At 58.1% G+C, this 16,891-nt stretch overlaps 1 protein-coding gene across 1 annotated transcript in view; it reads right to left on the bottom strand.

Moving 5' to 3' along the window:
• CHD5 (chromodomain helicase DNA binding protein 5) overlaps window positions 1-16,891 on the bottom strand; it is a 57,908-nt gene that overhangs the window by 27,527 nt on the left and 13,490 nt on the right. Inside the window, exons 7-18 of the mRNA XM_089916990.1 lie at window positions 15,427-15,551; window positions 14,006-14,129; window positions 12,829-13,391; window positions 11,117-11,751; window positions 8,193-8,324; window positions 7,999-8,107; window positions 6,660-6,851; window positions 6,372-6,572; window positions 2,744-2,881; window positions 2,532-2,653; window positions 1,563-1,736; window positions 1,042-1,183 (exon numbers count right to left, since the gene is read on the bottom strand). Coding sequence (XP_089773116.1) covers window positions 1,042-1,183; window positions 1,563-1,736; window positions 2,532-2,653; window positions 2,744-2,881; window positions 6,372-6,572; window positions 6,660-6,851; window positions 7,999-8,107; window positions 8,193-8,324; window positions 11,117-11,751; window positions 12,829-13,391; window positions 14,006-14,129; window positions 15,427-15,551 — 2,657 coding nt within the window. The remainder of the gene's footprint in view (window positions 1-1,041; window positions 1,184-1,562; window positions 1,737-2,531; window positions 2,654-2,743; window positions 2,882-6,371; window positions 6,573-6,659; window positions 6,852-7,998; window positions 8,108-8,192; window positions 8,325-11,116; window positions 11,752-12,828; window positions 13,392-14,005; window positions 14,130-15,426; window positions 15,552-16,891) is intronic.

Raw genomic sequence — 16,891 nt, 5'->3', positions numbered from 1 at the left:
GATGACACAGAGCCTTGAGCCGAGCCGGCCTTCCCAGCAGGAATGTGCAGGGCACGTCCAGGCAAGGCCAACCCGGCCCCCCAGCTGGGCAGAACCTTAGCCCAAAGGCCTCTGCTGGGCCACCATGGTGAGATCAGCCTGGGGTTGGCTGAGTCTAGGTCACCCACAGCATGGCCTCCACGCCGAACTCTGCATTGGTCTTCTTGTTTGGGGGCAGGGATGGGGGCGGGGGAAGGTGTAAACCATGGAGCGTTTAAATTAAAACCAGAATAGCCGTGACCGCAGTGAGCACCGCTGTGCCGAGCTCTCGCCAAGGGCACTGACGTGGACTTTCTGGTCTGGCCCTCACCCTTTCAGGGGGTGCTGTTATTGTCCCCACTTCACAGAGGATAAACCTGGGGCCCCAAGAGGACCACTGACTGTCCTGAGACCACAGGACTGGAGCCGGGGGTCTGGCTGGGGGTCCAGTCTCTCACCCACGGCGGCACATCAGATCACCTGGGGGCCCCACCCAGGCCTCCCCAACTGCCAGGTCAGCCCTCGGAATCCTGGCCTGCGGTCCCCTGACGCTGAGGCTGGAGGGGATTCTGTGGTGCCCCGATGCCCCCCATTACTTTATGGTCACGAGGAGGGGTCCAGAGAAGGAGAGGGCCTGGCTGACCAGTGGACAGAGATAGGTTCTCAGATACTTCTGGCACAGTGGGGACCCATATCGCCTCCAAATCCTCATTCCCAGCAGCCAGGGGCACCATGGCGGCCACAGCTGCTTGCCACGAGGGCCACAGAAAACCCACCACGACACAGCCACGTGCACCTACCACGGCCTCAGGCCCTTCCACGGCAGCCTCAGGCACTCACCATGGTGGTCAAGGGCACCTACCACGGCGGCCACGGTGGCAGCCACGGGGACCTACCACGGCGGCCACAGTGGCAGCCACGGGGACCTACCACGGCGGCAGCCACGGGGACCTACCACGGCGGCCACAGTGGCAGCCACGGGGACCTACCACGGCGGCCACGGTGGCAGCCACGGGGACCTACCACGGCGGCCACTGGGAAGAGGTAAGGGTGGTTGCAACACTTCTTCAGGTCCATCATGATGTTGAGCAGTGACACCTGGTTCCCCCCCCCCTTGGAGTTCAGCGCCTCGAAGTTCCGTGTGAGGATGAACTTGTAGTACTTCCTGCCAGAAGAAGGAGGAAAGGCAAGCTGGATACACCTGGCCACACCAGCCTCCGAGAGGGCACTCTGCTCTGTGGGGAGCCTGGGGGCTGCTGCCCTAGTACCAGTTACAGAAAGACCACGGGGAGCCCCGAGAGGTGAAGCCACAGGCCTGGCGCTGCCCAGCAAGTTGCTGGGGGACGGTGCAAGGACCCAGGCAGCCCCAACGCTGGTCACTGAAATCTAAGAGGCCCCAAGACGAAGTATGTGCAAAAGGTGAGTTGAAGCCTGGGCGGGGCCAAAAGGCCCTCCCACCCACCCGGGGCAGCAGCCCAGGAAGGCCAGGTCAGGCCCTTCTGATCTAGAAGACAAGCCCAGGGGACACGGGGCAGGCTGCTCACTTCTGCATCTGGCTCAGTTCCACGCGGACGATCAGCTCAGTCTTGGCCGGCATGTTCTTGAATACATCAGCCTTGAGCCGCCTTAGCATGTGCGGCCCCAGCAGGTCATGCAGCTTCTTGATCTGGTCTTCCTTGGAGATGTCGGCAAACTCCTCCAGGAAGCCCTCCAGGTTGCTGCAAGAAAAAGCTGGGATGAGAGCCTGGAGCAGGCCAAAGCCCTCTGCAAAGGGAACCAGGATTGGGGTGGGGGAGCGGGCCAGCCAGCCCGCCCCCGGCCACCTGCCAGAGGGTCACAGGGCAGGCTGGCTGGTGGGCCACGGAGCCCTGGCCCTGCCCTAGGTGTCCTTCCAGTCTCTGTCTAAGCCTGTGTCACCCCCACCCGTCGCAGCTGTCTCAGCCACACAGGATGCCTTCCTGTCCTCAAAGCTGTCCTGGACATGCAGTCTCTAGGACTCTTAGCCATATCGCAGATAAGGAAACTGAGGCTGACGGGTACCCAAGGTTATATAGTCCAGCCTGCCCTCGAATCTACATCTCCTGATTCCAGAATCAGCATTCTCCACCCTGAATCCCCTGAGTAGGAAACTGAGGGATCAGATGAAGAAGGCCGGAGCTCTGTCTTCACCCCCATCTCCACCACCACCACCCCAGCCTTCTGCCTCCCATCGCTGGCCCCCATGTGGTCACTTCAATCTTTGTGGAGGGACAGGAATGGGCCAGGGGTGTGGGGAAGGGACAGGATCCCAGGAGGACCCCCAGCGTCTTCAGGGGCAGAGCTGAGGAAGAATGGCAGGATTAGCAGGAGCAGATGTTTCCCCGGGGCTCGGCACGGCCTGGCGCACTGCTAACACTCCCACGCTACCGATGAGGAAACCGAGGTCCAGCGAGCAGCCCCAGAGCCGGGATGGGCACTGACCCCTCTTCGCTGGCTGCCCCCCACCCCAGCTCCCCAGCCGTCCCCCGACTCACTTGAACCTCTCTGGAGTCAGGAAATTGAGCAGGTGGAAGAGCTCCTCCAGGTTGTTCTGAAGGGGGGTCCCCGTCAGCAGCAGCTTGTAATCGATCTTGTAGCTGTTCAAGACCCTAAAGAACTTGGGGAGGGGGGACAGGGGGCCTGTCAGGGGGCACCAGGCGGCCGGCCCATCCAGGGAGCACCGGAGCCAGCGGTCAGCACTTCCTACCTTGGACTGGTTGTTCTTGAGCCGGTGGGCCTCATCCACCACGAGGCAGGCCCACTCAATGGAGCCCAGGATGGCCTGGTCGATGGTGATGAGCTCGTAGGAGGTGAGCAGGACGTGGAATTTGATCTGCACTTCTTTCTGGAGGGAGAGGGAGGCGTTTGGGAGGAGAGCTGGGAGAGCAGCAGATCAGGGTCTCCAGAGACGAAGGGGCGAGGAGGAGTGTGGACAGGACCCCCATAGAGCCCAGGGAGCCCTGGGACTGAGAGGAAGACACAGGCCACTGAGCAAAGGGGTCAGCTGAGGCCCAGGAAGGGCTGAGAGAGGCAGAGGGGAGCCTGTAGGTGGCACCTGGGTGTGCAGCAGCCCTGCTCTTTTGGGCTAGACCTTGGTCAACGTAATTAACCTCCCCAAGCCTCAGTCGCCTCACCTGTAAAAAGGGAGCAATACTGTCTACAGGAGGAATGCCACAAGAATTAAAAGGGCAAGGCTGTTCCTCAAAAAATTACAAGTATTACGGAGAACAGTATGGAGATTGCTTAAAAAAACTATAAAAATAGGGCTTCCCTGGTGGCGCAGGGGTTGGGAGTCCGCCTGCCGATGCAGGGGACGCAGGTTCGTGCCCCGGTCCGGGAGGATCCCACGTGCCGTGGGGTGGCTGGGCCCGTGAGCCATGGCCACTGAGCCTGCACGTCTGGAGCCTGTGCTCCGCAACGGGAGAGGCCACAACAGTGAGAGGCCTGCGTACCGCAAAAAAAAAAAAAAAAAACTATAAAAATAGAGCTACCACATGATCCAGCAATCCCACTCCTGGGCATATATCCAAAGAAAAGCATAATTCGAAAAGACACATGCACCCCAGTGTTCATTGCAGCTCTATTTACAAGAGCCAAGACATGGAAGCAACGTAAGTGTCCATCAACAGAGGAGTGGATAAAGAAGATGTGGTACATACATACAATGGAATATTACTCAGCCATAAAAAATGAAACAATGCCATTCACAACAACATGGACGGACCTAGAGATTGTCACACTGAGTGAAGTGAGTCAGACAGAGACAAGTATCACATGATATCGCTTACGTGTGGAATCTCAAAAAATGGTGCAAATGAACCTTTGTTACAAGAGAGAAACAGAGTCACAGATGTAGAAAACAGACTTATGGTTATGGGGAAAAACGGGGAGGGATAAATTGGGAGACTGGGATTGACATATACACACTACTATATATGAAATAGATGACTAATAAGGACCTGCTGTAGAGCACAGGGGACTCTACTCAATACTCTGTAATGACCTATATGGGAAAAGGATCTAAAAAGGAACGGATATGTGTATGTGGATAACTGAGTCACTTTGCTGTACACCTGAAACGAAGACAACATTGTAAATCAACTATACGCCAATAAAATTTTTAAAAAATAATATAAAAACAAACAAACAAACAAAACTACACATAGAATTGCCATGCGATCCAGCATTTCCAATTCTGGTTATAGACCCAGAAGAAGTGAAAGCAGGGACTTGAATGAATATTTCTGCACACCTATGTTCATAGCATTATTCACAAGAACCAAAAGGTAGAAACACTCAAGTGTCCACAGGCAGATGAATGGATAAAACAGAAGGTGGTCTATTCACATGATGGGATGTTATCCTCTTAAAAAGGAAAGAAATCCTGACACATGCTACAACGTGCTGAGTGAAATGAGCCAGACACAAAAGGACAAATACTGTATGATTCCACTTACATGAAGTACCAAGAATAATCAAATTCAGAGACCAAAAGTAGGCGGTTGCCAGGGGCTGGTGGAAGTTAGTGTTTAATGGGGACAGAGTTTCAGTTTTACAAGATGAGCAGCTCTGGAGATGGGGGTGATGGCTGCACAGCAGTATAAATGTCTTTGATGTCCACGAACCGTACTTGTAAAAATGGTTAAGATGATACACTTTAAGTTATGTGTATTTTCCTACAATTTTAAAAAATAAAGTAAATTGAAAAGCTGAGGGCTTCCCTGGTGGCACAGTGGTAGAGAATCTGCCTGCTAATGCAGGGAACACGGGTTCGAGCCCTGGTCTGGGAGGATCCCACACGCCGCGGAGCAACTAGGCCCGTGAGCCACAACTACTGAGCCTGTGCGTCTGGAGCCTGTGCTCCGCAACAAGAGAGACCGCGATAGTGAGAGGCCCGCGCACCGCGATGAAGAGTGGCCCCCCCCTTGCCACAACTAGAGAAAGCCCTCGCACAGAAACAAAGACCGAACACAGCAAAAATTAATTAATTAATTAATAAACTCCTACCCCCAACATCTTCTTTAAAAAAAAAAAAAAAAAAAGCTGAGTCAGCAAAGCACCCAGCCCATCTCAGGACCCCAGGGTGAGCTCAGAAGTTGTTTCTGTGACTGACAGGCCCACAGGCCCATCCCTCTGGAATCACTGAGTCGTTCCCTCATTCAACAAATAGTTATTGAGAATTCCCTGGCGGTTCAGCAGTGAGGACTCAGTGCTTTCACTGCCATAGCCCGGGGTTCAATCTCTGGTCGGGGAACTAAGATTCCCACAAGCCGCGCGGCGCAGCCAAAAAAAACAAACCCACACAAATAGTTACTGAGCATCTCCTGGGGCCACGACCATCCCCCAGACGAGGGAGAGAGCTGAGGTGAGGAACCTTGGGGAGGCTGGAGGTGATCCGCCAGTCCCCAGCACTGCAGGTAGCGTGTGAGAGCGCCAAGACTGCCTGAGTGCCCCCGCGTGCCAGGCGCGGGAAGTACTGAGTGCTTTGTGTCCTCGATTCTCAGGGTGCAGCCTAAGAATCAGAAGCATGCACATCATCTGGGACTCTGTCAGGCCCCACCTCAGAGCTGCGGGATCAGAACCTGCCCTTCAACAAGGCCCCTGCTGACCCGGGGGCACAGGGAAGTCTGAGCAGCCCCGCCTAATGCTTATTCATTCGACCCTCCACAACTCTAGACTGGGTCTGTTATCTCCATTTTGCTGAGAAGATTCTGAAGCACAGAGAGGCTAAGTGACTTGCCAGAGGTCACACAGCTGGTGGACTGGGTTGAATCGTGTCCCCTCAAGATCCATGTCCACCCAAAACCTCAGAATATGACCTTTTTTGGAGCTAGGGTCTTTGCAGGTGTAATTAGTTAAAATGAGCTCATCCTGGATTAGGGTGGGTGTCTTTATAAGAAAAGGAGACACAGACACACAGGGGAGACGGCCACATGACAACAGAGGCAGAAACCCAAGTGATACAGCTGCAAACCAAGGACTGCCAAGGAACGCCTGCAGCAACCAGATGCTGGAAGAGGCGTGGAAGGGTCCTCCCCCAGAGCTTCAGGGGCAGCAGGACCCCGCCAACAGCTGGATCTCGGATTCCTGGCCTCCAGAACGGCGAGAGGATAAATTCTGTTGCTGTTTTCAGCCCCACCGCCACCCTGTTTATGGTTCTCTGCCCCAGGACATGGATACAGCAGGTAACTCTGCCTCAAGAGAAGCTCCGTGCCAGCTACTACCTACCTCCACCAGGGCCCAAGAGAAGAGACCCCAGATGGACTGCAGGGCCCCTGCGGCCCCCAGGGCAGACTGGGCACCTGTGCAGGGTCCCCGGGGTCAGGAGTACTCACCTTCATCCGGAACACCTTCTTCCCACTCCGAATGGCATTGTCCTCAAACGAAAACTCGTTCTCCCGGATCACAGAGCGGCTCTCCTTGTCCCCCGTGTAGGTGACCACGTAGAAGTCAGGCGCCCACATCTCAAACTCACGTTCCCAGTTGATGATGGTGGACAGGGGCGCACTGACCAGGTAGGGCCCCTTGGAGTGGCCCTGGGGAGGGAGACGGACGCGCTGAGACTGCCGGCCCACAGCCAGCACCAGCTACCCCTCCCCAGCCGCCCAGCCTGGGCCTCAAACCTCCTTGTACAGGGAGTAGAGGAAGACGATGGTCTGCACTGTCTTGCCCAGACCCATCTCATCGGCCAGGATGGTGTCGGTGCCCTGGGCCCAGGAAAAGCGCAGCCAGTTAAGGCCCTCCAGCTGGTACGGGTGCAGTGTGCCGCCCGTGGAGTCGATGTACCACGGCTGCTTGTCAAACTTGACCGTGGGCTGCAAGGAGGCAGAGGTTCAGACGTACCCTGGATCCTGGGCCACCAGGGCCCACCCCCCAGGCCTTTGCACATGCAGTTCCTTATGATTGGAGTACTCTTCCCACTCCTCTCATCCCTGCTAACTTATTCATCCTTCAGGTCACAGCTGGAATGCCTCTTCCTCCAGGAAGTCCTCCCTGACTCCCGGCCCGGCTTAGGTGTTCCCACCACGTCCTCCCTTGTCGACCCTATACTTCTCCTATCAGGGCAGTTTACCAAGTGCTGGATTCTCTGACTTTAAGCCCAGCTTGTGGTCACCATCCTGGTGACCTGCTCCTCTGAGTCCCATACAGTGACCAGGACACAGTGAAAACTTAGGCAACATTTGTTGGATGCATGCCCAGGGTGCCTGATCCCGAACATCACCTCTTTTATCCTGCAGCTCGGGGCCACCTCCCCCATGAAGTCCTCCTGATGTATCAGACCCATTCACCTTTCCCTGGCATCCCACAGTCTCAAGCCGATCCCCCACTTCTGTGTGTACCCGCCACGGGCCCTTGGAGGATGAGCACTTCGTGAAACAGGGGGCAGGGCCTTGTTCCCCCAGGGCCAGCCCAGGGCCAGGTGCTAGCAGACACCCAGAGAAGTTTGCTAAATGAATAATAGTCAACCTTCCACTCCCCGATGGGCTCAAAGCTCCGGGGCAAGTTGTGGGTCTCCTGCCCCTGAACAGATACGAATGGTGTGTAATTAGCAAATCAGCAGTTATGTTCCTGAAGTAGGAAACACACTTTTTGATTTAAGTGCTTGGAATCAGCTCAACTAAAGGAATGCAATTTCATGAGCTGCGCTGAGTAGAGGCTATCTGCTCCACTGTGCACTGGTGACCCATCCTTCAAATCACTCTGTCCCCCAGGAGCTGCTGCTCTGCATGAGGCTGGGGGACCCAGGCCCCAGGGTGTGAGCCCTCCCCTGCGGGGAAGGGCTGGGTCCTGTCACCCTTGTCCCTGACTGAGCCGCAGAGCCCCCTCCCGCGCAGGTGCGGCTCCGTGTGCATAGACCCGCAGTACGAGTTCTCCGGAGACCTCCGGAGACCATACTCTCCTCCATGGCCAAGCCTCAGTGGACCCCCTGGCAACCCCACCCCGGGGCCCCTCCCCGCTCACATCCACGATGGGCGTGTCCGGGGGCTTCTCCTGTTTGTCGTCCTTCAGCTTCTTGCCCTTCTTGACCAGCCTCTTGGGCAGCCTGGCGTCCTCCCCCAGCATCAATTCCCTGGGAAAGAGCACGGGATGATGAGGGCAGAGCCCAGGCCCGTGGGGGGTGGGAGGCCCCGCCCAGGGGCCCCACCGTGGCCCACCTGTGGCCCCAGTAGGCCTGCTTCAGGTTGTCGTAGTAGGGGATGTCAATGTCGTCAATCTCCCAGGTGCACTGGTCGTAGGGCAGATCTTTCCACTTGATCAGGTAATGCACATCCCCCTTTTTGTCGAAGCTGCAACATGGTAAACAGATGGAGGAAGGGCGGGTCACCCGGGCAAGAGTCCACGGAGGGCACCTCACAGGATGCAAAGCTTCTCACCCCCGCGGTCCCCTGGGAGCCCCAGCCAGGAGGGCGGCACCAGGCAGGGACTCCAGAGAGGTGAGACAGCTTGGCCAAGGCCACACAGCTAGTGAGAGGGAGGGAGGAGGGAACGGGTTGAGTGGCAGAGCAGAGGGACATCTGGGAGGCCACGCTAACGGGGGAGCACAGAACCAGCATCCACTCCATCCTCGGTGACTGTGAATCCCATTCAGTCATGAGGATCCCCCCGGAATTCTCAATTACTGAGTCAGATGGCTCTCCCCTGACCACAGACCTTCGTTTTCTCGCTTAAAAACTCCCAAAGAGGGGGCTTCCCTGGTGGCGCAGTGGTTGAGAGTCCGCCTGCCAATGCAGGGGACACAGGTTCATGCCCCGGTCCGGGAAGATCCCACATGCTGTGGAGCGGCTGGGCCCGTGAGCCATGGCCGCTGAGCCTGCGCGTCCGGAGGCTGTGCTCCGGAACGGGAGAAGCCACAACAGTGAGAGGCCTGTGTACGGTGTAAAAAAAAAAAAAAAAAACTCCCAAAGAGGGACTTCCCTGGCGGTCCAGTGGTTAAGACTCGGAGCTTCCACCGCAGGGGGTACGGGTTCCATCCCTGGTCGGGGAACTAAGATCCCGCATGCCACACGGAGTGGCCAAAAAAAAAAAGAAAAAACCTCCCAAGGACTGGAGGGGTGCCCATCCCGGTCTGGGGCCAATCCCTGCAAAGTAGAGACAAATGTAATTCTTGCAGGTGGGATGCCCTCTCCCAAAGACCCCCGGGGACACAGGGACCTGATGGCACAGCCAGCAGCCCAGAGGGGTTGCTGCAGAGAAGCACCTTGCACTGCAGCTTGAATATGGCTCCTGGGAGGGGCCTGGGGCCTCCCACCCAACCTGAGTGCACTGGGCAACCGAGCCAGGGCAGCGCTGCAGGGCCAGGGGTGCCACGGCTAGCCTGGGGGCCATGGACAGAAAGACCAATCCCCAGTCACCATGGAAACCGATGGATTTTTTTTTTTTTTCAATAAATGATTGGTTATTACTCAGACTCCATTCAGGTAATACATTTGGAGGAAATTCACCTACCCCGCTTTGAAGGCAGGGAGAAAACTTGCCACTTTTGTTTTGAACATGCAATTTAACAAAGGTAAAAAAATTGTGGATCAGTTCAACGGGGGGACTCAGGTCACAGTGAGGAGGGCTGGGGATGGGAGGATGAGGTATTTCATAGTTGTGGGGGTACTTTTTCAAATTCCCCTGGCCCATCTTCCTGACGGCCATGCTAGCAGGCGCTGGCACACTCCTCGAACCCCCGTGGCAGCCCTGTGGGGTGGGTACTCTCATTATCCCATTTCACATGAGAAACACAGAAGCACAGAGCCCGGAAAATGGGAGCCAGGGCTGAAATCCGAGTGACAGGATTAGGTTCTTAAACTCTGCTCTACCCAACTCCTGCCTTCGGGACGCCTGTGGTCTGCTGGATCCCAAGTCCCCCCCGAGGCAGAGCCTCCGTGGGCCCCACCCTGAGCCCACCTGTCAGCCACCGCCTGTTCTCAAGCACCTGAGCTCAAGAATGAGCAAGAGGGGCTTCCCTGGTGGCGCAGTGGTTAAGAATCCGCCTGCCAACGCAGGGGACACAGGTTCGAGCCCTGGTCCGGGAAGATCCCACATGCCACGGAGCAACTAAGCCCGTGCGCCACAACTACTGAGCCTGTGAGTCACAACTACTGAAGCCCGCGCACCTAGAGCCCGTGCTCTGCAACAAGAGAAGTGGCAGAGCAGAGGGACATCTGGGAGGCCACGCACCACAACGAAGAGCAGTCCCCGCTCACGGCAACTAGAGAAAGCCCACATGCAACAACAAAGACCCCAAATAAATAAAAAAATAAATAAATAAAATTAATTAATTAATTTTTAAAAATTAATTTAAAAAAAAAAAGAATGAGCAAAACCTCCCACCTCCCCACCAAACCAAAGCCACTCTTGCAGTCCGGGGCCCCCCTGCCTTGGTGTCTGCGTCTGGCCTCTGCAGCCTCTGACCACTGTCACCTGGGCAATTTCACACTGCTCAACAAAGAGCTGTTGCAGGGGCACTGGGGTTTGGAACAGTGGCTAAGAAAGCAAGTCCTGCCGTCAGAAAAGCACTGGGTTCAAATCCCAGCACCCCTGCCTCTTGGCTGTGTGACTCTGGGCAAGTGACTTAACCGTGCTGGCATCCATAAACACGAAGGCGGAAATAAAACACCTACCTCTTGGTAGATGGCACTCGGTGGTGTCAGCCGTGTTATAAAGGAGCAGCAAGCATGTACTCACCCCACAGCTCAGGCCCACCCTGGTCCCCAGGACCTTCCGGCAGGTATCAAGCACTGACGTCAGCAGACACCCAGGAGCACAAGGGTCCCGACCCCCCAAGTGTCCCATCTACAGCTTCCACTGGCCGTTCGTCAAGTTGCCCCTTTAGACATATGACTTAGGAACTGCTCTCCTACCATGAGTGACACGCATGCACATGCAAGTTTACACATGTGTGCATCCATGTACCCAGCTGCATGAAGACCCCTCCAGCTGGACAGTCAAATCGCCGACAGTGGGGCCCCTTCACCTACCACACCCACGCGTGGTCCTGAGCCCATTTAACAGGCTGAAGGGGCCGGTGTGTCCCAGACCTGCAGGCACCCACCTCCAGCGAGGTTCAGGGCCCCACCCGCCGAGCACACACCTGTGGTTCAGGATGCGGTGGATCATCATCCACTCCGGCTTGATGCCATAGCGGTAGAAGCGCTCCTCCATCTTGGCATAGAGGGGGTCTTTGTTCTTCCTTTTCTCGCTCTTGCCATCCTCATCGCCAGAGCCATAGTCAAAGGGCGGTGGCTCGTCCATGTCGTTCTTTCTTTGGTAGTTGCGATACATCACCGTGTGGTAGAGCTCCAGCTGCTCGCAAAGGGCGCAGAGGTTACAGGAGGGAGATGGGCCATGACCCCCCCCATGTCCCCCAACCCAGCTCCCCCAGTCCCCAGCCTGGGTCCCAAGCAGGACAATCCTCACCTTCCGCCTCCCCCTCCCCAACTCCCAACAATGCCCCTCACTCAGGGAGCTGGCCAGGGCCTTTAGGTCCTGAGCACAGCCACACCTGCCCAGGTGCCTCACCTGTAGCTCCTTCACCCAGGAGCAGTGCCAGTAGGAGAGCCCAGCCCACTTGACAAAGAACTCTCTCTCGGGGATGCCCTCTAGGGGCTTGGGTGGCGGAACACCAGGCTCTACGTCGGACCCTGGCAGCCCCACCATGAAGGGGGCTGGGGGCTCTGTCCACCTCCAATGCAGGATCCGCTGGACTTTGCCCTTCAGCGGGGGACACTGTGGACAGAGGAGGGTCCCCAAGTTCAGGGCTTAGCTGCAGGGCCCCACCCCGAGGCTCCCTCCAACAAGCTGTACTGCTCCAAGTCAGACAGCACCACAGTGACTCCAAGACACCACTCTGTCCTCAGGAGACCACCCACGCCGTGCACGCTGATGAGACGATACGGGTCTGCACACACACGCGTGCACACACACATACACACGCATAACGGAAGCCCATATGCACACAGGTAACCGAGGGCTGGCAAGGCACAGCCCAGGATCCACAGGGTGGGGGACCCAGCACTAGGGGTGGGCTGGGGACAACTCGGAGCACGGTGGCCTTCAACTGCCTACGGTGAATGGGGGGAGAGGGGCGGGTGTTCTCCCCTCCCCGCAGAAACTGAGGCCCCAGCCCCAGAGGCCTCCTACCCTCTCGCCACCCCCAGCCCTGTGACAAGAGCCAGGTCCAGTCTGAGTCTGAGTGGACAGTTCAGCCTTATGTGGCCTTGGGCAAGTCACTTTACCTCCCTGAGCCTCAGTTTTCTCATCTAAAAATGGGAATAACACAAGGCCTGGTACTGGAAAACTCAGTAAGCGTTAGAGAGATGCCCGGTAAACGGTGGCTATGGTGGGCCGTGGTGGGATTATCACCACTGCTTTTCTCTTCTCATAGCGGTTGTTTCCAGAAAGTGTGAAGGGGATTGCAAGCAGAGCAGGCCAGGGTGAGGCGGTGGCCGGGACTCGGGGCAGATGGGAGGGGGCTTGGGACTGAGCCCCGGCGGGGCGGTGGCGGGGGTGGGGTGGGGTACTCGTGGGGCGTGTCCTGGACGGGAAGGGGCGGGTTAAAGGCCTTGGTAGGCGGAGAGCCAGGTGGGGCCTTCGTAGGTGAGGCCTGGAGCAGCATGGGCGACGGGCGTGGTGGGCGTGGCCGGGGCCGGGGGAGGCGGGGCTTTGGTGGACAGGGCCTGCTGGGGCGGGGCCTCGGTGGGTGGGACCTTTGTGCGCAGGGCCTTGCCGGGGGAGGGGCCTGGTCGTGATGGGCGGGGCCTTGCCGGGGGCGGGGCGTTCGGCGCGGGCCGGCGTAACACTCACAGTACAGCGCGGGCAGAGCCATTCACCGTTTGGGATCTCGGGCAGCGGCGGGTTGAGGCAGTGCAGGTGGTAGGAGGAGGGGCAGGCGTCGCAGCAGAGCAGCTCGCCGCCGTCCTTGCACACGCGACAGAACTCCATGTGGTCGTCCTCCTCTTCCTCGCAGCCGCCCTCCTCCTCGTCGTCGTCGTCGTCCTTCGGCTCCCACTGGATCCCCTCCTTCTCCTGGAGGGGGGGAGTCCAGGTGGAGGCACCCTGGACCAGGACCCCACCTCCACCAGGGAGCGACTCCCTCCCTCCCACTCGCACTTCCCCATGTTCTGCCCCAGAAGACCGTGCAGGACTCCGGAAGCCAGGCACAGACAAAATCCCGCCCCAGCGCGTCTGCCAAGGGCTTACACAGTGGGGACAGCTCCACTTGCCCTCGGGAGCTTTCTCCAGCTCTGGGTCCAGGCAGACGAGGTGGTAGGCCCTCGGGCAGGTGTCGCACAGGATGATCTCCCCACCCTGCTGGCACACCTCACAGTAGTCCTGGTGGTCCGTCTCATAGCCATCACCGTCATCAACTGCGGAGGGGGCAGAGGCAGTCATGGAGGGCCTTGTTCCCACTCCCAGTGCACAGCCAATCTCCACCCCAGGCTGCCCTGGCGCATACTAGGCGCTCGATAGATGTTGGGTGGTGGATGGACAGACAGGGTCAACAGGAGGACTGAAAGAGTAAAGAGGTGAAGAGATGGATGGAAGATGGATAAAAGGAAAGAAGGAAGGGGAGGAGGGAGGAGGAAGGAAAGAAGAAAGATGGGTGAATGCATGGAAAGATGAATGGCTGGATGAATAAAGGCAAGGGAGGGAGTGAATGAGGATGGAGAGGGGGAACGAGGATGGGTAGGGGAATGGGGCTGAGGGGATACATGGGTAGAGGGTGGATGAGGTTAAGAAGCAACTCCTCCTGTGCCCCCCTCTGCCAGTGCAAATGCCCTGGGGTGGCTCACATCACGGGTCCCTAACGTATGCAGACTCACTTCGACAGGACCCCCTCTCCTAACCACAGAGGCCAGGGTGCTTGAGGAAGCACAGGGGAGCTGTCTGCTGAGGGGTGCCCTTCTCTGCTCCCCTAGGGGGCTCTGCATGCCCACATGCGCCGTGGTGGCCATGGGAACCGTGCAGACAAGACTCTTACTTCTCTTCTTCTGGCGCCTCCTCTTGCTCTTCCTCCCCATCAGGGCAGAACACTCCGAGCGCACGGAGGCGCTGTGGATGCTGGCACTGTCCAAGTCCGACCCCTCCCGCTGCTCCTCCTCACTCTGTGGAGGCAGGGGGGGGGGGCCTGTGAGCCCAGAGCCAGCCCTGGGGGCTCATCTCCAGGCTTCACAGGCCTGGGAGGGGGGGGGCACAGTGGAGGCTCCAGAGGCACAGTGCTGTCTGGCTCTGGTTCATCTCGTCCCTCCACCCAGCTAGAAAACCCTCAGCCCACCGGTCCAGCCTGATGGCCTTCCACCCTCCTCCCCAAGCCCTGCTCTCCAGCCCTCAGACCCTCCCCACACCTTCCACCTCCGGAACTCTCCCAGGCCCTGCCCTCCACCCTGCCAAACTCCTACACATCCCTCAAGGGGAAGCCCTAAGGACACCTCCCCCAAGGAGCCTTCCCAGATCTCTCCCTAATGAGACCTGTTGCACAGCCTTGTGCCAGGTCCGACCTGTCCCATCTGCCTGTCATTGGCTGTCTCCCAGCACATGTGCCCAAACCCTTCCAGCCTGCGAGCAGCTCCTGAGCAGGGCCCACCGTGGTGGAGCAGAGGGCCTAGCACATTAGTTTGTGCTCAAAAGCTAAGCTGGGCTGGACCACCAGCTCCGGGCTGGACCATGCCTGCTGCTCCGTGCTCCCCTCCACAGCAGCTTAACTTGAGACCTGTCACTTGCCCCTACGAAGGGACAAAGAGATGGCTTCCATCTCTGCCCCTCTGCAGGGCTGGGTCAGGTGAGGGACACAGGTGCCCTGTAGGGGCAGGAGGGGGGTGAATGCCTCTACTCCCGGAGAAAGAGGGCTCAAAGGCTCAGACACGGACTTAGGGTCATTCCAAAGCTGGTGACAAAGCTGGCCCTGGGAGGGCAAGGGAGGGGCAGGGTTCCAGCCCAGCCCTATCCTGCCTACATGCCACCTTCCTGGGGCCTGCCCTCCCAGCAGACCTGGGCATCCAGGCGCCCCCCAGGACTCCCCCGCCTGCTGCCCAGATGGAGAGGCAGCTGGGGCGGAAGGAGCCAGGACTGAGCCCCCAGCTCAGCAAGGTGGGCAGGAGAGCTACCCACCCAGAGTTCAAGCTACACGGGGCCTTGGAAGGATCCAGGCTGAGCCCCTCACCAGTCAGGTGGGGAAACAGGCCCAGCAGGCCTGAATGTAGAATGGGAGAGTCTGGGGCGGGGGCGGGGGGATGGTGTGTACAAGACCTGCCCCCTGCCTGGCTCAGGAGAATGAACTGATAGCCCTGCTTTCCACGTCACCCAGCCTTTGCATGTTACACACACACACACACACGCACGCACGCACGCACACGCACACACACACTCGCACGCACGCACACGCACACACACACTCGCACTCACCGAGGAGCCTTTCTTCCTCTTGCTGCCAACCCCTCCGAAGCGGAACTTGAGCCCGGCCACCTTTCTCCCTTTGCCCTTTTTCTTCACATCCTTGGAGCCTTTGATCTTCTTCCTCACTCCAGGCCCTGAAAAGCACCAGTGGAATAACCAGTGCCCGCCATGGCTCATTCACTCACCGCCATGCTTTCACTCAGCCTTGAGAACCCGCTTTAAGGAAAGGATGGTTTCTGCCGTTGCCCCTTCTCAGATGAGAAGACTGAGGCTCGGAAAGGTGACGTCCTTGCTGAAGTTGCACAGTAGAGGGGGAAGCCAGAGAATAACCCTGGCCCAGTCCCTGCTCTGGCCGCTGTGCTGCCATCTTAGGAACAGCCCTGTCCCATCCCTCTCCCCAGAAAGGAGCTGTCCCCAGTGCAGCCACCAGCCCCCAGGGCCACTAAGGGCACACCGACCCACCTGCGGACCATACCTAGGCCCTGGAGGTATGTGCTAGGGCAAGAAGCCCTTTCCCCAGCTGCCAGCCTCCGGGTTGTCTGCCATACCCCACACACCGGCACCACTCAAGACCGCCCTCACCTCTGCCAATCATCCCCAGGAAATGCTGGCTCCCAGGTGGCCAGCAGGGGTGAGGTTGTTTTTATGGAACTGGTCACAGGACAATTAGTCACCTGGGGAGTAATGACCCCCCCCAGCAGCCTCTCCCACCAGGCCGAGCAGGGCAAGTGGGGGCCTAAAGGCAGATGGCCTCGCCCCAGGCCCTCCTCCACCCACATCACACGCAGAGAGCTGGGTCTGGGAGCCCAGCTGTAACCTCAGTGGCGCCACGGAAAATCTATTTCAATTTTTCAGGCTCTGAATAGGCAGCTCAGGGAATCGATAGCTCAGCAGCTGGAGCCCGACAGGAAATGAGAAAGAAGCCTGGCTGTGCAGACAGCAAGGGAGGTGAGCGGAAGCAGTCTCTAAAGCCCACGACACTCACCCACCGGGGCCCCCTGTGGGACCTGCTAAAGGGAGGCATTATCCCAGAAACCAAAGCTCCTTGGGGCAGAAACAAGGGGTCCCCAGCGTCCGCTCTGCCCCCCATCAAAACCCAGGTCAGGGGACTTCCTTGGTGGCGCAGTGGTTAGGAATCCGCCTGCCAATGCGGGGGACATGGGGTCGATCCCTGGTCCGGGGAGATCCCACATGCCGCGGAGACACTAAGCCTGTGCGCCACAACTCCTGAGCCTGCGCTCTAGAGCCCACGAGCCACAACTACCGAGCCCGCGTGCCACAACCACTGAAGCCCATGCACCTAGAGCCCGTGCTCCGCAACAAGAGAAGCCACTGCAATAAGAAGCCCACACACCGCAACGAAGAGTAGACCCCGCTCGCCGCAACGAGAGAAAGCCCACGTGCAGCAACAAAGACCCAACGCAGCCAAAAAAACCCAGGTCAGGGCACCCAGGAAGGTGAGCTGCAGGCAACA

This window comes from Delphinapterus leucas, chromosome 1 (genome assembly GCF_059928025.1).
Source record: "Delphinapterus leucas isolate spDelLeu-1000000601 "Yukka" chromosome 1, BTC_Dleu_Yukka2, whole genome shotgun sequence".
NCBI lineage: Eukaryota > Metazoa > Chordata > Mammalia > Artiodactyla > Monodontidae > Delphinapterus > Delphinapterus leucas.
This window is presented reverse-complemented; position numbering and strand designations above follow the sequence as displayed.